This window comes from Acromyrmex echinatior, chromosome 15 (assembly GCF_024713525.1).
Source record: "Acromyrmex echinatior isolate Ae372 chromosome 15, ASM2471352v2, whole genome shotgun sequence".
NCBI lineage: Eukaryota > Metazoa > Arthropoda > Insecta > Hymenoptera > Formicidae > Acromyrmex > Acromyrmex echinatior.
Genome location: NC_141866.1, coordinates 2,547,066 through 2,569,254, shown reverse-complemented (window position 1 = coordinate 2,569,254; position 22,189 = coordinate 2,547,066). Strand labels below are relative to the sequence as shown.

General features: G+C 40.3%; 2 protein-coding genes across 2 annotated transcripts in view; both read left to right on the top strand.

The window, feature by feature from the left end:
• Positions 1-22,189, top strand: part of LOC147907199 (uncharacterized) — a 76,227-nt gene that overhangs the window by 13,118 nt on the left and 40,920 nt on the right. The window contains exon 2 of the mRNA XM_087413717.1: positions 9,501-9,992. Within this exon, the coding sequence (XP_087269843.1) occupies positions 9,501-9,992 (492 nt within the window). The remainder of the gene's footprint in view (positions 1-9,500; positions 9,993-22,189) is intronic.
• LOC147907200 (uncharacterized) lies at positions 17,489-22,022 on the top strand. Its single transcript, XM_087413977.1, has 2 exons — positions 17,489-18,134; positions 18,199-22,022. Exons 1-2 carry the CDS (start codon positions 18,087-18,089, stop codon positions 18,619-18,621), a joined length of 471 nt encoding a protein of 156 aa, XP_087270103.1. The 5' UTR covers positions 17,489-18,086; the 3' UTR covers positions 18,622-22,022.

Sequence of the window (22,189 nt, the reverse complement as noted above, 5' to 3'; positions counted from 1 at the left end):
ACAAATGTTATTTTTAGAAAAATGGAAAGAGATATACTTTATATTCTCTCTCTTTTCCTTTTATTCATAAATAAATTTTGCTACTGCTGCTTCCAAATCGTAGAACGACTTCGTTCGTTCATTCTATCGTACTAACACACCCACGAGCATTGTATTTGTGCGATTACGCTTTCACTATGGGCTGCATGTCGTTATCATTATCGTCGGATCTGGCGGCGACTCCGATGACGGTGCTTTTATGAAACGATGGCGATGCTTTAAGGTAACTAGAAGGTATTATGCGAAGTACAGATAATTGTGCTGCAAGAATCGACATTTTCCAAGATCGAGATTTTTAAAATTCGCATGTTTTAATGAGCTTCTTTTTAATGAGACATTCAAGAGTCACGAAATTTAATTATTGTTATTAAAGTAAAATTTTGAAATTTATATCACGATGCCGCACGTTTTAATATTGTATTACGTCGAATAATTAACAATTACTGACTTGTACAATTATCTTTCCGATATAAGGAAAATAGAAAAAAATTATACTAGCTCGTACTTATTCAGTAAATAATACAGTTCATGTGTCTGTCCTATGTATAAAATTACCGAGACAATCTGACTTTCCGGAATCTGATTGCAAAATCATAAGAACTTACGAATACTCTTACAATTTATTTAATATGGCGATTTTTGCTCGCGACGTAATTTCACAACGCCGCGAGCGAACTTTGTTCGCTTCTCCCGGATGAACTTTTTCCTATGCACGAGATTGTCGCAACCTCTGGCACATAAGGGGACCATAATCTTGGAGAGGCCGCAAGCCGGTTTTCGAAACGTCACGTACCTATAATCTCGCCGACTTTGTACTCCCGTCGTATCGTTCAAAAGTGCACGGCGCGCGAAAGATCGGAAGCGTTAAGTTCGTGCTTTATACTAGTGCGACCTCGACTGTGTAATTACAGGACGCGGCGATAAGAGGGCCTCTCGGATTCATAGTTTGACAGTAAATGTATGCACGCCTACCTTGCCCCATCTCTCGCGTGCCCCTCCTACAATCAGAACAATGAAAAACTCGCAGCCGCAATGCCGCATAAAATTCGCGAGTGCCAAGTTGTTAAGGAGGAAGAGAAGGAGGAGCATCACATAGAGCATATAACTCGCGATGATCCGGTCCGTGTTAAATTGTGCTTTTCTTATTTACATTTGTGCTAATTGCACGTTGCCGTCTCATGGTGACGCTCTCTTGCCGCGACTTTTGTCCTCGCGGGCGCGTCTATAAATTATCGTGCGGTCTCATGGCGGACCCCACGACTGACCTCCATTACGGTGAAGGGTCGAGAGCGTGCGAGAAATCTGAACTTATAAGCGTCAAGTGGACATTGTTCCCCTATTTCAGAACATATCGAAATAAAATGTTTTGTTTAACATATTCTTTCATAAATACGAAACATTGATGTGTTATTAATTAAAATTTGTAATCCTGCGTTTCTCTGCACAGCTTCTTCCTTCTTTAACATTCAATATAACTTTTATATTACATTAATTACTTTTCAAACACTTAATTAGATTAAAATAAGATATCTACTCGAAGTTAACGAAAAAATGAATTTGTCATTTTTTCATGTGAAATTTGATTAGCCGAAACTGTTAATTTTGTAGTAGCATGCAATTAAAAAATATTAATATCGAGATATATTATTTGTCTTATTTTGACTAAGAATATTTATGGATCCAGAAAAATACGTAATTTTAAAGACATCTCGTCTATTCTATCTATGGTCCATCAGAAAGATTTGTCTTCTATTTTTTTTTATTTATAATAGACGACACAGTTTTTCAAGGAAAATAGAAAGTTATGTCGGAGATATTTTATTATCTGCTCGTAACATCTTACAATCACGGTCTTCATGTTATAATAGATCCTTATTATTATAATAGATCCCTTTGGATTTCCAAGAAGGAATCCAAAACTCTTAAACAGGGTCTTGAGAAATTCGATTCTTCCTGTTAGATCTCATCGTCCGATTTTTCGTAACATGGCTGATGTATGTGATCGCCAAAGTATTCAAGTCCTTTTCATCCTTTTGCCGTTCCAATGGAAGGATCCAGGGTCTCTCAGTATCAAGCGCCGTCGTTAGACGACTGTTCCCTGCTAATGTGCAAAACGAAGGTCTTAGCCCGCAATTTAGCAAGCGCGAACACGTGGTAAGTCCCCGACGCGGTGTACTCTATAGGTACACATATTACGCGGTGAATATGTATAATGAGATAAGAGAAAGGAGAATGAAGAAGAGGGAGGGGGATTGCAAAGGGCGGAGGGAGGAAGTTGAGGGAATGGTAGAAGAAGTAGAAGAAGAAGGAAGGCAGACAATACTTGCCAAGGACAGGCGGTATTCAAATGCGATCGTCGCTGTTGCCGCTGCCTGCACGGCGAAACATTTTTACAGACTACCATGGCTGCAGGACAACCATCATTTTTTTCCACCTTCGCAAGTACCCCGTCCCTTTCTGCATTAACCCTCCTTCTTCTTGCACCGCCGCTTCCTTCGTTCTCGTTTCGTTGCTGCCGCCGACGCGTCACTACCGCACCGTTGCCTCCTTGAACATGGTCGTCTTCGTGAACTGACATTCGCACGTAAAAAGGGTCGCTCTACAGTCGTATATCATTGAGGTTTATTACTCATTGTTATAAAATATAGTAGCACAGTGACACGTGGCAAATTCTCGTGACGGACTCTTTGCTCGGATCCTTAAATGAGATTCGCGGGCCGCACTTATATTGCGGGATACAAAACCGCAACGACAGGCTGGAAGATTATTTCGAATGTTACGGCGTTTTAAGGACGTACCTCATGTACTTTATCGTCAGCGTGAAAATGTCTTCTAACGATCCGCGCCCATCCATCATGGGATTCAGGAATCTTTAGTACGACTTTATGACTAATGATTCAAAAAAATAGATGATTAATCACAACTAATGGGATGTCGCCGAGAAATAATTATTAGCCTCTTTAAATCGTCACTCCTCTTGATTGCGGAACGTATGCCGGACTTTGTTGTAATTATACAAGCAATAAGAGTTTATCTTCCTCAAAACTCTTCGTTTTACCAAACCGGTCTGCGAGATTCCTCGGCTCGCTCGCTCCGCGAGCGATGCATGTGGCATTTCGCTCAAAGCGAACTGCCCTCGTAATGTAGACCCATGCCACTTGATTTTTCCGAAGGGGAAATAAGCGGCCCTTCGTAAGTGTATTACGATCGACAAATGGGAGCAACTTATTTAACGTTCTTAGGATGCTCGCAAATCCTGCGCGAGCCTGCAAAGCAAAAGGCTAGACGGCCGATATACCGATGCTACTAGTTACTCACTGCGCAAACCTGCCTTATAATCAATTTCGAGATTTATATTAGATCCACTCGAGGCAAAATTATATCTCTACCGATCATCTCTACCTTCTCCATAAATAACTTTAAGATATCGCCATAGCTTTACGTGACACGGACGCGGCCTTGTTTTCCATGCCAAATATATCGATCCGCAGTCAGAATCAGATCGGTTTTCTCATATGATTCACGGTCGAGAGTAATCGACACAGCCCGTTCACATTCCACCGAAACGATCTGGTCGATCAAAGATATCCGGTGCCTTGTTGGGATCATTAGTGTGAGATCGTGTGACGTAACGAGCCAATCAGTGTCTCGACCGCCGGAGTAATGATCGTGTAGCGAAAGGTATTAGCATCATGGACGGACAGTCGATACCGTTAAACAAAACCTTGCCTCGTGACCTTTGCCCAGAAGAATCGCGGGGGACTCGGCCGATGACGAGGATGATCTTGTCGAGTCGCACAACCGTCTTCCATCCGTCGTATGTATTTTTTGCTGTCACGCGCGATACGTTCTTCTGTCTAGACTAAGGCAAGCACGAACTGGAGAACAACGAATCGCTATAGAATCAGTCTGGTGACCTCTGACTTGGCGAACACGAGAAACATAGGCATGGCAGCGAATTGAACGCAATCATCGTAATCCTGCATCGTTCTTCAAAGCGTTTTATTCTATGGTGAAAGATCTATGATGAAGGAATAGACGTGTTACTGGTTAAGATATAGCTCTACTATGATGGTAGAGTGACTAGACTGATTTTCAAGGATGTGTCCTTATTTTAGAAACATTTTCTTATCAACTTCTTTTTGTCTTCAAAGAGCATCCTAAAAAGAAATGTGTTTTATCCTTGTCTTTTTTTTTTAAATACTTAAAGTTGTTTTAGTTTTAAACTTTTTCAATAGACAAAATACTACGTGATTGAATTTAAAACGCATAGTGTTTTAAATTCAAATAGTAGTGTTTTTGTTTACTGAAAAAGTTTAAAACCAAAACATCTTTAAGTGCTTAAAAAATAAAGACAAGAATAAAACATTTTAATATCTTAAAATTAAACACTTCTTTTTTCAGAGTATGTGTTCTTTTTACGATTTATGATTATAAATTTTAATTTTAAACTTAACTCTACTTAATACAGTTTTATTAAAATTCCAAAATAAGGACATATTTTCTGCTAATATTGCTCTTATTTTTATATATGAAAACATTTTATTTAAAGACTACACTCTTATTAAAATTTTTCCCGTTTTTATATATTACACCTTTTATTGGATTGTATATTTTATGACCAATATTCTATAATTTACAACATTTTTTGAACATCAAATTTTATATAAGAGACTTTAAAAATTTTTTAAAAATAAAATTATATGTTGATTATTTAAACATCGTTATTTCGCACAATTTATCTCGTGCGCCATATTAGGCTAAATAAAAAGTTCCAACAGAATGAGTGAAGAAGAGACACGCAGAATCAGGTTTGATTAATCGTCGGATGGTGCAATAACAGTCCATCGAGTGTAAGATACCGCCGGGTGAAGATTTAAGCCTATTAATGTACGTAATTCCATTACTATGGGAATTACCCTGCTTAGTGAATTACGTACCGCAATTACGCAATATTCGGTGGGCGGTAATGGGTTAATAACGTCGATCCTTGGCAATCTCGATAGCGAATTGGCCATGCATGCCACGGTCACAGTGCGACGCGGGGTTATAGCATACCCCCGTTCGGCGATATTGAATAAACGCTCCCGTATACGACATGATAATGAACTACCATCGCGCGAGACCGCCTGAGTGGACCCTCGGAGATAATCAGCAAAGCGACATCGGAGTTGTCCCCAACTAGCGACAGTTCGTGACTCGTCCTACTGTAATTACGAATCTGAAGAGTATTTATTATCATCAGGCATTCCGGCGTACTTGAAATCGCCGTACAGTGGCTATCACAACAGATACGACATTAATAACGCCAATGTGGCCTCGACTTCATCTTCAGATAAGGGATCTTCTATTCTTCCTGCCTCTCTCGTCGTTTTCTTCAGTTATAAGCGCTGTATGAGCGGCGCCACGCACGAGTCCGTAGTGCACAGTCGCGTTAAAGCCAAGTTATGAAGGTGTATTCCATGATCATGATCGATAACCGTCCGAAACGATTGGGAGTAACCCGTACGTGGAAAAGGGGCATTCTCCAACCGGGCGTTGTTCTGCGCATACATGCATAACCGTATCTCTCGCAGGTACCTGCTCTTCCGCGATATCGTCCAGCAGAAGGTTCAAAGATGCCGACGAACTTCGGACCGTAGATGAATTTAGCCGAACAGGCACACCGGCATATAATACACGTATTATGCTTCGAGGGCACCAAGCGGCAGGTATTTGAGCATCCTCGCGATGCGGCGTTTGCTTTTTCACGACGCTCGCGTTCGCTCATTCGACCGTTCGCTCAAAAGATCAGTAAGAAGAGCGGTCACGCAGCGTTTGCTCTGAGGCTCATCGTCTCCAAAGGACCTTTGACTTCAAGACAAGAACGACGATCAATATTGACGGGGATTTTCGCTATCGTTTCGCCGAAACCAGTCAGCCGACGCGTTTCGGAACTCGCTACAAGAGGAGCCGACTTCCGTCGAGAGGCTTGTACTGGAAGAAACCGGTGACGTTTATGAGTATAAGGATGATTCAGTTGGATGCGGCATAAAAACACGTATGGGTGCTTGTAAGGATGTTAATCCTTTGTACTTGAAGCAGCAACAGCGCAACGTAAGTCGACGCAAGCATTCCGCTCATCTAAATGTTAATCCCATATACTGCAACGTTCATCCCTACTTGCAAGTACTGCAACATCATCTAGTAGTAATCAATATATGGCTTCTCTGTCAAGATAGAAGCAGCAGGTTGTAGATATTTTAATGAACAATCTTGGGAAATATGATATTTTTCTATTACGCAGCTCCTCTGTGGAAATTTAATTTACAATCATGTGCATTCAGCAGATTTCTAAAATCGCACAAACGTAACTTAAAATATCAATACTTTACATTATTCCAATGCAAATGAAATACTTTTATGAAAATCAATTTCGACAAATATGTACGTACGTTTCATTATCAGATTTAAATATCAAATCTAAACATGTGATGGACATCACATTTATCTCGCACGACAAATTTTCATATTTATATATTTTTAGTCACAAGAAAACATTAATAACGAATAATAATATACACGTCTGTGCGTGGGATTATTAATTAGCCATACGATAAATTATTCATTCCTCTATCCTAATAAAGAAGACACGAGTACCATCGAGTCATAAAGAATAGCATATATATATATATATGAATCTCTTCGCAAGAAAAGACACGAAGTGATAAAATAGAAATATACACCCTCTCTCACAACTAAGGAAAAGTGTTTATATCAACAAAGAAAGAACAAGGAAAAAATGGAAGGAAAAAGATATAGGAAAGGAAGAAACGAAACAGCAGCGAGAAGAAGGGAAAGGACGAGCATGACAGGAGGGAAAAATAAGAAGACAACGCGAGGAACTCGCGAAACGAGCCGCGCAAAAGCTAAAGAACTGGTGAAATGAAGAATAAGAAAAGAAAGAGAATCAGCCCGAGTTCAGGTCAGTCAAGTACGAAAAGACAGGATGAATGTTGGCAGGATGTTCCATGAAATCGAACATGTTTTTACTTGACACGTATCATCATTTCTAATTTGTCTGCAAAATATATTCCTTAGAAATATACGCGTGGATCATGAATAAATTTGTAATACATCTTTATTTAATTTCTTCTATTCTCGTATATTTCTCAAATTATCCCGAGTAGTTTCTCTAGTACAATTTAGTCGCAATTAAGATTTTGGAATAATTTTATTATATTTTATTAATAAAAAGATTAAATATAACATGTTGTTCCTTGTACCTATTTATTTGATTGACTTAAAATTTGATATTGAATGTCGCTAAAAAACAAAACTGACGTAAGACAGAAATAATTTGGAACGTTTTGTTACGGCTGCGCAATCGTTTTGAAACAATAGTCACCATCGGCGAATCACACTGCATTTGCGATTCATGTTTGCGTCATAGCCGACAACGTCATCGAATAAAATGGCACGAGGCTGACAGAACGACGCGATAAAAAGAGGACTCGAACCTCTGGAGCGAACAGAGTGCATACAAATGCATTGCTTAGTACGCTGCATTCAGCAAACACGAGCGTGACGCCGCATCAGTGAATCATGAAGATTAAGCTGTAATTAAATACGTTAAACGGAGAAAGCAGAGAAAAAAGAGAAGAAAATGACATTTAATAAAATTAGGACAAAAATATCATATTCACATAAAGCATGATTTGAATTTTGCTTCATGTAGACGTGGATTTACTTAATGACATTATAATAGACTGTTACTTTTCTATATTGTTTTCCGCTTATTATTTAAGGTTACTTTAAAATAATGTATAATAAAATATATCTAAATTTATATATATTATAATTTTATTACTGTTAAAAAACAAGGTATTTTATATAATTTATAAAATACCAACATATTTACGTAATCAGTTATACTGATTAATAACAATGTTTGTAAGTTCAGTTTAAAATGCTGTATGATGCGCTTCGTAATATTATTTCCCGTTTAAGCGAGGAAGTGCGAGGTGTTTTTATTTGATTCGGGAATGCAACCGGTTACCACCAAAAGTGCGATCCCTAAAGAGGTCGTTGATTGGCCGAGAAGAAGACGATTGCTCCGTGATAATGCGTTTGCTTTCGGGTTCGGGCGCGGCTCACGAGGCGGTAGGCAAAAACGAGCATCGGGAAAAAAAGCCGAAGAGATAACAGCATAGGGGGGATGAGCGGGTACCCGAACGGCCGGAGGGGGCGGTAAAACCGGAATTTCATACAGTGGCGTAACACGCCGGATAATAACACCGAGAATCATGAAACTGCATCAGGACTGCTACCCAGCTTCCCCTGCCAACCTCCTCCTCCTCGTCCTTAACGTTGGACCCCGAGATCTCGTTGCCGATTAGACTTTCGACGAGGTCCCTTTATCAGGAAGGTCTAAGACTCGTTATATTGCCGGTCAATTAAGTAACCTGCGTAACGCGGCTAATTAATTTCGCTGCAATTAATTAAGTGCATCTCGGCGAATCGCAAAGCGCGACGCTCGTTCGTATTGAGTCTTTAGGCGTCCCCTTCGGTCCTCCGATTAAATATAAATCGCGCGCGTTAGACATTGATTTAAATTATAATGGCGATCGTTAATTCGATGCGCGCAGTTTGCTATACCGGCTGTGCCGGGATGGCATTGCGATAAAGTTCATTGGTTTAACGCATCGATATAAGCCTGCGGATCGTAACGAATACGCATCGCGAACTTACGTAGTAGGAATTAATTGACATTGAGAAAGTGCTAGTTACTAAGAAGTACAGAATTATCGATAAAGAAGAACCCTCGAAGCCACACGTATGTACAAGTCGAGAAGGTGGCGGCTTCTACTGGCGATGGCCAGAAGTATCATTAACCTTGGCAAGGTCATCGCGTCCTAACTACTACCGGCCCTTCCCTCATCCGTCAGTCTCGCTGTTTCGTCCCACATAGCCCTTATTACAATAAAGCATTCGCCCTGATTCCCTCGCGGGCGTCTACCATTCATTCGCCACTCGTTCATCTTCCGATCCCGTCTCCCTTCTCCTCATCCAGACTCTTCTTTTTTTCTAATCATGTATCTTTTTTTAATTCTCGCCTCGTTACATATATGATCTTTCTCTATCAATCTGTCTGGGTATTGAAATCAAAACCACTGAACCGAGGCCGTCATGGCGCGATTATTATGCCGCTCTCTTCGAATACCGTGAACGCAATTCGCTTCATTTCTTCTTCTCTCCATTGAAATATCGTATTCCGCTGTCTTTTCTTCTTGCAACACGCGCTGCGGTTTCTTTCATCGTTGCCACGTGACAGTTACCAGAGCTGCAGTTTTCCATCTCTACGTACTTTGTGAATGTGCGTGGGAAGAAAGGGCGTGTTTGCTGAAGAAGAAAGTAATCGAGCGTAATTTAAGCTCTTGTAACAGTCATAAGCAATATTTGTTTTGTCCTTTCTGTTACAGAAGCAAGACCGGCGATTCCTACGGTGTTCAAGACAACCATACTGGAAACAGCGGAGGTGGTGGCATAGGAAAGTGGTTGCGGGAACATCTGGGTGGCGGTTCGAAAGGAAGTCACGACGTTAACTCCACGTTTTCCTCGAAGGGAAATGCAAATATTGACGATAACGGACGGGACAATAAATCCTTGGGCAAGACGATTTACACGTCGCAAAACCTTTACTGTAGCCTACCGAGAGAACATGGCCGCTACATGCACAACAGCGCCCGAAAGATCATCAACTACGGTAATTCCGCGAAGTCTCATGGTTACGATCGTCCACGATCGAACAGCATGAACCATCATGAGAAGTTCATGTCGAGCGACTTTGGGACCTTGACGCGAGGCGGACCAATCTACGGCAGCGAAGGCAGAAGTCTGAAGAAACGGAATCGCGATCGTCGTCGGCATTCGCTTCACGAGACACACGATCAAGGCCGCAATCGTCGAAGAAGGTAAGAATTGTTTTGTGGATGATGTGTTTGCTTAGTAAATTTAAGTTAGAGACATCAAATGACGAAACCGCCCCAGTAAGCACAAATGCTTCAATAAGCTGATAATTATTTTAAAAATATTTATTAATTATAATAATATATAATGAATATATAATGAATTTTTATTATATATATATATATATAAAAGAAATGTCAAGATAATTCTTTCAGTCAATATTTTTATCAGTTGTTGATAAAGAAACGATTATCATTCTGCCTGAGGCACCAAAAAACCTGTGTTTAACCTCTTTAGTTATGCCAGTCTTGGCAAAGAGAATAACATTAGATATACTGGTATGTAGGCATATAGCTTTTTTTTACGATACTATCTTAATGGGGATTTCAACGCGCCGAGAACTGCTTTTCGAAACGTAGTTGAGTGACTAACCGTTTTTGTTCGCGCGCTCTTTAGTTGTCGAGAAGAGTTCGCAGAAAGCCGATGCAGGAAACATACCGTTTCTTTGCGTAGGAAATGCACGTTCAAAAAGACAATAACAGCAATGAAATGCTGAACACACAAAACACTAAACGCTTTCGATTATGTGAGATGATGAAAATGATTGAACCGCTATTTATCGCAAAGCTTAATGGTTTATTGGAAAAACAAGGCATATTAACGCATTATTGTAGATATAATAAATCATTATTATTATACTCTCTATTATTATAGATATAATAAAGAAGTAAACAAAAATCCTTTGCTAATAATAAATGCATTAACACAATAATTTTCAAAATTGCTTGATAATTTTTAAGAAATCGCAAAATGCTAAACATATTTAGCACAGATTAATTTCGCATATTATGTACATTATATATACACATTGGATGAGCGAAAAATTGAAAAATTACTTTTTTATAAACATTCTTTTGTAATGATACCAGCATTCATAATACATTACGTGGCATCAACAGAACTCGTCACGCATTATTGCATGTACATTTATAGTATTACAGTATTACTGTAATTCGAAAGGTTAATCGTATTTGAATGTAAGATATACGAAGAAGCAGTACAGACGTATGCCCATATATTTCGTTCTATTCCATTTATATCTAGAACCCCTCTTAACTACATACGTTAAATTATTTCCTGCGAATCTGTTGCATAAAGCTGTTGAAAGCATGTAGGAGGCCCATTATCGTTGCCTGCGATAAAAAAGAGAGAGAAAGGGGGGGAGGGGAGAGAAAGAGAGAGAGTCACGTATCTGAATAGACTTCCGTAATAATAGAAAATCAGATCGCGCTATCTCCATTAGCGTCGGTTATTTACTGCGAAATGTAATGTACGCTTTATACATCTTTCTTTGGGATAAAGGAAAATGCCGAATCACAGATGACCGCGCCTTTGTTTCGCGATGCTGTTAACTCGTCTCTTGATTCACGTTCGCTTGATTTATCGTGAAGTCACTCAGCGCGCGAATACCGGCGCGTACGAGCAGCGCTTAATGCCGATTCATCCAGCGGAATTATAAAATGCGCGATACGCGTACACGCGTTCGTCTCTTCCTCTCATTCGATTACATCTTTTTACCCTTGGAACCTGCGTAAACGTCGATGTTGCAGTATAGCGACAGCGTGGGACGCGCGACTTCGACGTTGCGCAATTTTCACTGCGGGTATTCTTGGCGAGGAAGACCTTCGTACCTCTTCCCTTCGCGTATATATACGTGCGCTTCGCTGCGTTTTTCTTCGATAACTTATTCGCGCTCGGACATGATTTAGCATCGCAATGCATGATCTACAAGTATAGCCGACTCTACACGACAACGCGATGCCTGGGTAACGCACATTCATAAATATATCCTTATTGTGCGGCTTCAGAACGAACGCATGAGGAAAATCCATAAATGCAGAACCGACGATCGAAAAACGGGTAGAGTGTTGTTCTATTCATGTTTATTCGTTTTCTTCAATGGAATCGTATTTTTTAATTTAAACGTACACGCGCCGACGACGCGCCTTCCTTCTCTCCGTTTATTCTTGTCGTCCATTCTCTCCGAATAATAAATTGTAAATCTGTCTGAAATGATTCAGTACATCGACACAGGATGCGTAAGAGCTACGAATTCTCGACGGAAAATACTTCGCATACGTATCGGTTCTTATCCGCTGACAGCACGTTGGAAATGGAATGGTAGTATCCCATTATCTAGGATGATTTATCACTACAACGCGTGACCCACGAACACTCGGTTGTGCTCGTACCGGGTGAGAGAACCTCGACATACGCGAAGGATGCACTAAATTAAAAAGAAGTAATGCCCTTGGCACTTCAGCACTTCGCGCAGCAATTTATTTCCCATCTTTCGCAAATAACGAAGTAAACCCGTGAAGTGAACAAATTATAACTTCCTTCGTGCCTCCCCTATTTTATCAACGTCTAGACGTATATTTTTATTAAAATAGTAGCACTTATCTCAATAAAACACTTCGTGTTCCAATAAGTGATTCAATAAAATCGTTATTCTTTAATATCAGTAATTTATTATGAAAAGCTCTAATGGATTTGTTTTATGTATATAATTTCAACCCTTTCTTGCTTTTAGTCCTTCATATTTCAACGTTCGATCTTCTTGAGTATTTCTAGCGGGAAGGGACCTTTTTCTTCGCACAGGTATATACGTGGCACTTCCTCAATGCGGACCTCTCCCGACTAGAATGATTTAGCACGGCAGTTCGCGACAGAAACTACGAATGCTCGGTCGTGGCACGGACGTTTGGACCTTACGTCGGTCGTAAGTGTTCACGTCTGGTATACGACCAGGGTGTACGGCTGGGATATATGACTGTCTTCGTGCTGGTCCCTCGTATAGTTTCCTTCATAACACGTACTTGGTGGAAGCTATGGATCTTTTCGCGGACGCGAAATAGCAACGCGAGTTTGTCGGACCTCGAAGAAGAGTGAGAGCAAGGTGGCAAAAGGAAGGAAGGAAAAAAGAAAGAAAGAAAGAAAGAGGAAGAGCGGGAATAATCGGGGGGGGGGGGGGTTGTTGGGGCCTGAATTTACGACGTGGACCGCGATAACCTCGATAGGCCGACATGAGCATATAGCCGTCCTGAAGTCGGTGAAGCGTCTATCGTGACTCCCCCTTTTCGCGCTATGAATTTTACTCGCTCTAAGATATCGCGATTGTTCCGGGGAATGTAATGAAGACTTGAACAAAGCAAGGCAGCAATTTCAGAAGGTTACTATTAAGCTTACAAAAGAAAGGTAATTTCTACGGTTTCGAAGAGATATATCGTAGCTCGATGAATTTTCAGATTCCATCGAATATCACATCATTTCATATCGATCTAAATCTCCTCGTAGTTATACATTTGAAAGAAATTTTTAAAGTCACCGATGATAATAATTAAGATTGTGCTTCATTTAGTACATACAATGATTTTCTAGTCTTTTATCACACACGAGATGGGTCGTTCGTGTCTCGAATTAATTTTCATCAATTTTACAAATATACAAAATTATTAAATAAATGTATTTTAACCTTAAATGTATTTTAACATCTTTAGAAAGTATTTGTAAAGTTATGTATTAAAAAAGCAAAAAAGAGAGACCATTATTTAACCAGGTTCTAACATTTCAAAAAAAAGAAATGTACAGGATACAAATAACCTAATCATGTGTAAGAGTTAATTAATCTTGTCTTTAATTAATTTGCAATGTTTTCAAATTATGTAAATTAACGCTTTAGGTATTTAATTAGAAAAATAGTTACATTTAATAAAATACAAATAGATATCCAGAGCAATTATTCTCTTCTTCGTACATCTCTGAATAATAATGAACGCATTTCAAGAAATGATCAAAGTTGATGACCCGAACTTGAAGTGCTAATCAATACGTTATGTACACGCATATGTAGAACGTGGGCATTAAAGTGCGAATATGAGAATATTGAGTGGGTATGGCGAAAATCGCACGGGATAACGAGATTCAAGAGTGCTAATGTATTCGTCAAGCAGATTATCGAAGCGACCGTGTTGGGCGACTTATCTCTGTCTCTCTTCTTCCTCTAACGTTGGGCGATCGTTCGAGGCCCACTTGTCCCGTTCTACTCCCTTCGCGTCATCACGAACCTGTGGCCCTTCTCAGCTCTCCTTCGCGTCCTTCCTCACCCTTAGACTCTCTTCTTCGCTCGCTTTCCTGCGGGGTCCTGTAAGCTAAATATAGCTAAGTTTGTGATATAAATAGAATAACCCTGCAGGCCAAGATCGCCAGGGTCAGACCTTGCAGCCCTCTTCTTTTTCTTCTTCTCCCTTTGCTTCCTTCGCTTCTTCTTCGGCTCCCGATCCCTCTTCTTTTTCTTCTCACCTTGACTCTCTGGTCACTGCGATTTACCCGTCTCTTGCTTCACTGTATATACGATTATTCCAAAGATTTTAACACTTCTTTTAATTTTTCGTAATCGATCTTACGCGAAAGATTCCCTCGATGAGAGTTCGACTTGATTCTTTCATGCTTGTATCCTTGCACAAGAATTTATTGCTAGAATGTTTCAATTAGCATTCTCATATTTTAATGTTTTAGCGGCAATGGTCACTCTCATTTAAAGTCCCGGTTATTTCACGAGGTTCTTCCGCTGTTATACTATAGATAATTAAACGCCAAACAGCAATAACATCAGCAGGCCATATTCTCGATTGTAGCAGATGTCTGCGTTTATCACGATATCGCGTGCTACCGGTATCGATCTGATTCTCGTCGAATCGTGACACTCTCGGTTAGAAAGTTATAAGGGATATGGTCGATTGAAAGACTGCTCACCGAAGCGTCTCTAATCAGTCCAGTTCACAGTTGTGCTTTTTGCGCGAGATTAAATGCCGTCTCTAACGACCTAGTACTTTATACGGGGATGCGGTCCATGGTGCCCGCGGAATATCTTGCGTTTATCATTCTGTACGAGAAGCGGAGGTCGTAAGATCGAAAGAGAAGAAGAAGAAGAAGCAGAAGGTGAAGAAAGAGTGAGAGAGAGAGAGAGAGAGAGGGGGGAGAGAGAGAGAGAAGGAAAAGAAGAAAATGAGGAAGACGCTCGACCGACTCTGGCCAGGGCCGTATCGGCGGGATTAATGGCAGTGACATCCCGCTCGTGGCCAGATGAGATTCTCCATCTCACCCGCAAGCGAGAGCGAGAGGAAACGCGATACCAGCGAGCAACGATGGAAGCGAGAAAGAAAGAAGTATATGTGGCGAACAGAGGAGCAGGAGGAAAGGTCCAGAAAAAGAAGTCAACGACGAAGTGGGAGGAGGAGGCGGAGGGCGGTCGATGTGAGTCGAGTGCGTTGACCTTAGGATTCGATGCGCGTCCTTGAGGATACCAAGATGGCGGGTTTATGCAACCGGTCACAATGGTATCTGCAGGCTGCCGCGCTCCTCGTCGCGTTCTATTTGACGCACGACGATTCAACGCGCTTGCATTCTCGAGGGATTCTCTCCCTCTCGCGCACACATACACACGCGTTTCCAATATACGTTACACATGCACGTAACGAGCGACAGTGGTCGCAACGTAGGAGCCTTGTATACGTTCACGTGGGTCGCACGTACGACCATCACGGACGCGAGCTCGAGACGCGCCGTTAAAGCCAGTCAGTCCAGTTTCCATCGCTGCAGCCTGCACGGACGAGTTGGGAATATACGCGGCGATTCGAAAGGAAATCAAATCCGAGGAAAGGCCAACGAACGGCCTGGACACGCCCGGCATATACATAACATCGGTACCTATGTATGTACATACGTAAAGCTAAATGGAAAAACACATTGCCGGTCCTTGCGATGAATTCCTCGAACGTTCGCGCGAACGATGTGTCCCCGCGGCTCTTCCGCGTGGCACTTCTGTCTTCGGCTTGTCACCCGTCACGCCGTATAAACCGCTTTCTTACACCATCCCGATTCCTTACTTGGCACGACCATGATGAACGAATGTCTCTCACTGCGCAGTCTGGAAATACTGATACGCTTTACGTTGCGTATCTCCGTAATAAATCACATCCGTTCCTTCATTTTCTCTGGATTGAGAAACATCAGTTTGATATGCATGTTGTATTTTGACTGTAGTACGAATTACTCGTACGTGTTCTTTATTAAAAAGAAAAGGAAAAGAAGACATCGCATATTTGTCTTATTTCGAATAATTCATCGATTAATTTTCATCAATGTACTCTTTAAATTCTTTAGAGTGCAATCTTATCCAAAACAGTGAAAACTGAGCCTCTCAAAAAAGAGCTCAATCTTTAAGAATCAGAGTGGGATTCATCCTAAAAGTTTTAGAGAGTAGACTAACTTGAATTTCAGTGTAACTTAGTCTTCATCTTTTTCTAATTCTTAGAAAAGGCTGAATTTCCTAGAAAAAGATGAAAAGTAAAATTGAACCAAGATTAAAGTTAATCTATATTGGCAGAAATAAGCATAATTCTCTCTCTCTCTCTCTCTCTCGATCATTATTTCGATATTCACATACACTGGAGTTTATGTCCTTTGTTCCTTATTCGCATGGAACTCGAATGATGAAAAAAATACGTATGTGGTACTGAAGACGGAGTGTGAGGCGAACAGTTTTATGTCACCGCACATGTATGAGTGATACGTTTACGTCTGTAGTTGGTAGTGGTGCATATACGTAAACACGCGTCCATCTCGCAAGTCAAAGCTCCTCACACGTGTATCTGCGTATGTAAATGTACACACGAAGCAAGTAAGGGATCCTTGATCCTACAGGAATGCAGTGCTAGCGGCTGCCCACGCTGCCTCAAGTACTTCTTCGTTTCTTTTTCTCCGACCCTCACATTGTCCCTACTTCTTTCTTTGTTTCTCCACGGCATCTAATCCCAGCAGGACCAGGCGTAAAGTGCGAGGCACCATCGGCAGCACGTATGTCGTATGTCGTCGTCGTCATTCTGTAGCGTCACCTTTGTTGGCATATATTGTGTCCCTCTGTATCGCTACGTGGTGCTTAAAAATAAACGCGACAAGTTATTGAATAGGAGACATTTGACTTTTCTACGATCTAAAATTAATAATGAAAATATCCAAAAAGCAATAATTAAATATAATAACGAATATAAATATAATAGTCAAAATATTAAATAAGAAACGGGCATGTATACGTACATTTTAAGCGTATCTATGCAAAAAGATGCAATTTATTGTATTAAATATAAAAATATTTTAATATAATATTTATATTATATTAAAAAATATATTCGTATACGTGTTTCAGTTTCTAAGCAAACGTGTTTTTTGAAAAATATCAATTATACGTTTTGCTAAGCTTAGTTTAATTTTTTATTGAATAAATTTGCTTAAGAACAATTAGAATTAAATTATTTAATTCAACAGGCATTCAAATTATGCTTATACAACAAAAGAAATAAAAATACAATTATAATAAATTAAGAAATAAAAATACAATTTTTCTCAACAAATAAAAAAAAGACACGACAGCAAGATATTACTCTAGTCTCGAATGCCTCGACGAATTACATACATACAGTGTCGTTGTTAATTCTCCTCGCTTTAACGTCCGGCAAACGAAAGATACTCGGGTTTCAACTCACTATGTTACTGCCGTCATGCAGCTTTTGCGTGATCGAACGAGGCACGTCCCCCATAAATAAACTTTTCATACATCAGTGGGAAGAGTGGCCAGCGCAGAATAAAGCACACGAAGATGAAATCATACCTTGCGCGCCACAGGATGCACCGTGCATCCACACCGACGATGTCCGGTAGCTCGCAGCAGTTTAATCGACGTCCTGCGAGGAACTTTTCCTCCCAGTGCAGCGCCTGCGTGAGCGCGGTTAAACCAACGCGGCAGTGGCAGGGTATACGAGAGAAAAGATCTTCGATCTTCAAGGTCGACCGCATGCGGCTCGAGGCCTTCTCGCGAAGACGTCGATCCAACCGCGGTGAATTCGTTCGACTGTTTTCATCGTCTGGCAGCTGTTATCCAGCCCCGTTTCCCTGTAGCTTCGTTCGTTACATCCCAGTTGCTCCGCTCCGCGTCCTGGGGCGCGACTACTTACATTTATCGATTTAAACCAAGTCTCGATATGACGGAGCAAATGACAGAGAACGATGCTGACAGATTCGTCGACGAGGTATTGCCTGCGATAACTTACGGTATCCCCAGAAATTCGATAATGCGCGATTCATTTTTTGTAGGATAACAGGGAAAGGTTATATCCGAATATTGTGGTCAGCGATGAAAATTCGGCATTGAAGAATGAAGAATATGAAGACGAAAGAACAGAGGAGAAAGAGGAAGAGAAGGAAGATACTTATAAAGTGGATGAGTTTTTTATTTGGGACCAGGAACCGGGAGAATATGAGGAGGAAGAATACGAAGAACAGCGGAGCTTCGAAGATGAGGAAGCAGAAGAAGAAGAAGAAGAAGAAGGAGATGCACCATCTGAAGATATTGCGACAATCTCGACGGCAGAAAAGCCCGAAGAGGAAGTACAGCAAGATGTGGTGGGGCCCGATCACGTGCTCGCTGAGATACCAGTCGAGGTTCGCATAAACTTGTCATTCTGCGTCATTCTGCCCGTGGAATTACTGTGCCTCACGACCTTCGTAATATTCTAAGGACTTAAGTCTCCCTTCTCATCACGCGCCCCCGCACAAACGTGTTTCCGCATTGTATACGTGTTCCGTCGCTATTGTGATCAATTGAAATGGTAATAATAAAAGGCTTCCCAAGCATCTTGACGTTTTTTTCATAAAATTACGATGATCGTAAAGTATATTGCGATATTAAAAAGAATATACTTATAATAAGTTAAGTACCATTATTTGCACTGAGACTTGATTTAATTGCCGGTGCAGATTTTTGCCAGTCGTGAGGCAATGCTCAAAAAATTAAGAGAACTTTTAGCTGAGCAAGTAGAATTACGAAGAAAAAACAAACTTCTTGAGTCATGGATTATCGCACATATGAGAAAGGTTAGATTTATAGGTTTAAGCAATAGTAAATTTTACATTTAATTTAATTTCTATTTTGCACTGTTAACTGCAAGTTTTTTTTTATTTTTTCGATTGATTGCGATTAAATTGACGTATGTGAAAGTGCAGCATAGAAATAGGCGCTGTCTTCAATAGAAACGATTCTCGCCACGATGCATTTGTACATGTAGATGCAAGAGAAAGTGACACCCATGGATACGATAAAAGAATCCGAGCAAATGGAGCAGATCTATAGACAAACGTTGCTCACATATAAGCAGTATCTCGACGATATAACAGAGCAGAATATATGGATAGCAGCCGACATAGAAAGCTATGAAGACCGAGTGGAAAAGACGCGCGACGAAAACGCACGAGTGTTCGGCGAACTCTTGGATCGTGAGAGGGAAGTGGCGACGGGTCTCATTTACGAGAAGACCGGACGAATACTCACAGAGAAGGCTGTCAACGAGATAACTCGTCGGCAGGTGTAACTTAATGACCGTGAATCATCACTTGTCTATTACAGCAATTATGCGACGTACCAATTAAATCCGTCCGACGTGCATATACGTTAGTCGCGGAGCTCACGTGAGAATTTCTTCATTGCCAGGTGTCACGACGCGAGATTCTCACTCGTAATCGTTACGAGTACATCCTCCTGCAGCATCGTTTCGAAGAGATACAAATTCAACTGCGAAATCTGGAAACGCTCGGGAAAGAGATGACCACTATGGATTACGAGACTTTACATATGGCTCAAGTGAATTGTAAGGATAAATTGGACGAACGTGACAGAGAACTCGAAAAATGGCGCAACAAGTACGTTGAAACGAGCAATATTATTTTCGTGGCTATGTATTAGCATAATAAGTTATGTAAGAGTCGTATTCCTTGTCGAATGTTTTTTTGATCATCTTAAAACCGATAAATATCATGTCTGGCGCTTTAACTTCTGCGCTGGCGACATTTCGTGGATTGCATTACTGATTCATGTAGAGCTATCCGATAAGATATCTATAGTGTCGCAGTTCTAGTATGAAAGATCTTTGACTTAAGGCGATGAATGAATTACTACTGATGTATCTGTCTAACCATCTATCTGAACAAGGGCTTTATTAACCGCTTGTTATTGGCAAATCGAAATTAGAATCGCTGACATAGTTAACGGAGTCGCTCACTATAAGGAGAAGGAGACATGCCTCGCGGAGGATATCAAGTTTGAAGAACGCGAATTGAACGAGTATTGCAAGCAGACAGCCAAAGTTCGAGAGGATGTCAATAGACTCCATTTAATTCTGAGAGATTTACGATGGACTTACGACGAGAAGAGGCTCGAAGGCGGGCTGCTGATGGCTCCGTAAGATCTGTTAATTTCGTGTGTAGCGATTTCGGTCAATGTCATTCACGGTTCATCGACCCAGACCGGTGCTGCGTGAGACGGAGAGGAAGATGAAGTTGCTGGACGCCGTGAGGAACGACATTGAGATAATCAAGCGCGAGATTCACCGGTACGGCCCTGCGAATGGGAGGAAGAAGACGAGCAGCAAAGGCAAAGGCATTGACGATGACGCAGGAGAAACCAGATCGTTTCTAATAAACGAAATCCTCTAACGTCCCTTCCACGAGGATTTATATACCGACTGTATCTTTTATAAAAATATCTACGGAACTTGGCATACGTAAATAAACATCGTACCTTCTTACCTTTAAGCCATTCGTTCGTGTTCCTTCGAAGCAAGATTTATAATCAGCCAAGACGCAGCTGGTACAATAATTAGCGAATCTCGTGGATTAATCGCCGAATGATTGATTTCGCGCGCGGACATCTTATATGAGAAACAAACCATACTGGCGTAAATCATTAACACGCCCACATACACCATACTGAGGTCTCAGCTTTGCACGTGAGCGCGATAAGTCGTTCGCATTATCACCTTCTGTGTGACAGCTTAATATTAGAGCAGTGCGAATATGCGCGATAGCTTGAGTTATCCGCGACCAAACAATCGCAAATTTCTTACGTTGTTATGTGCAAATCACTGTTCGCGCCGCAATCACAATTACGTTATCGCGATTTAAGACAGACTCGTCATTTCGCAATGATGATTTTGCATTATTTATGAATCCTTGTAATTATAACATTACGGTATATTCAACGGTATACTAATTAAAAGGATAGATTTGTTTACAGAAATTAAGCACCGGCAAAAGAATGTAATTAAAATATTTTCTACACATGCGTGTAACTGTTGGACTCAATTGATTTATATTTACGGCAAGGCGTACGATCGAACCTTTCAAAATCGAATTAATTCATTCGATCGTGTCAATCCGCCTACGGATGTTTTTATGCCAATTCGTTGATCATACTGATCATTGAATACATTAGTGGGCACTATTTATTCATATATCCTAAAGGTACAGACATGTTTTGTCGCTGGAGATCTAAGTGCGTTAGTTAGCAATGTATTAATTATAAATTCAAGCAGAAAAAGAAACAAGTCTTCATACAGGTTTTCACCGAGTCTACTTCGTGTCACATGCATGACATTAGTGCGTTCTTAACTCGATTATTGCATTAGAGCGAGCGTTCACATGTAAAGTCCAACGTACTCTCAATTTTCCATGCATATAGAGTGAATCCGAGCAAGATGGAATAAATTGATCACGCGTGCAAATATGAAGTCTCTCGACAAACTCCTCGCTCTTTTATTTCATCGCTAATTATATGCAAAAGTCTTGCTCGAGTTTCTGTAATTTTTTCATTTTATTTATCCAAATTATTTATTATTTTTAATGAAAAAAAGAATACTTTTTTATTAACACAGATTAATTATTATTTTAGAAATTATCATAAGCATGATAATTTAATAGGAACTTTTACAGTTATAAAGGAAAAAATTACTATATACATACGATTGAGTCTGGATCTTGGTGTTTAATAATATTCCTATGTAAATTTTATTAAATACTTTTAGTGATATAAACTGTGCGTCGATAATCGTCGAATTTGAAACGCAATCACAAACTGAAGCAGAAACATTAATATTACAAATTAAATTGAGCGCCAATTTAATAATGATGCTAGTAAGCATCTTAAAACATTGCAAAATGTATCCTGGCTGAGATGATATTTGTCACAATAAATTCTACAATATTTAAGATGTTTACTAGAATCATTATTAAAATGACGATTGATTTAATTTGT

What these genes read in the sequence shown, in the direction of transcription:
- LOC147907200 (XM_087413977.1), top strand. Translation starts at nt 18,087, where the DNA reads ATGACGGAGCAAATGACAGAGAACGATGCTGACAGATTCGTCGACGAG. An exon ending in CTGACAGATTCGTCGACGAG is followed by an intron (nt 18,135 to 18,198) that starts GTATTGCCTGCG and finishes CATTTTTTGTAG; the next exon opens with GATAACAGGGAAAGGTTATA.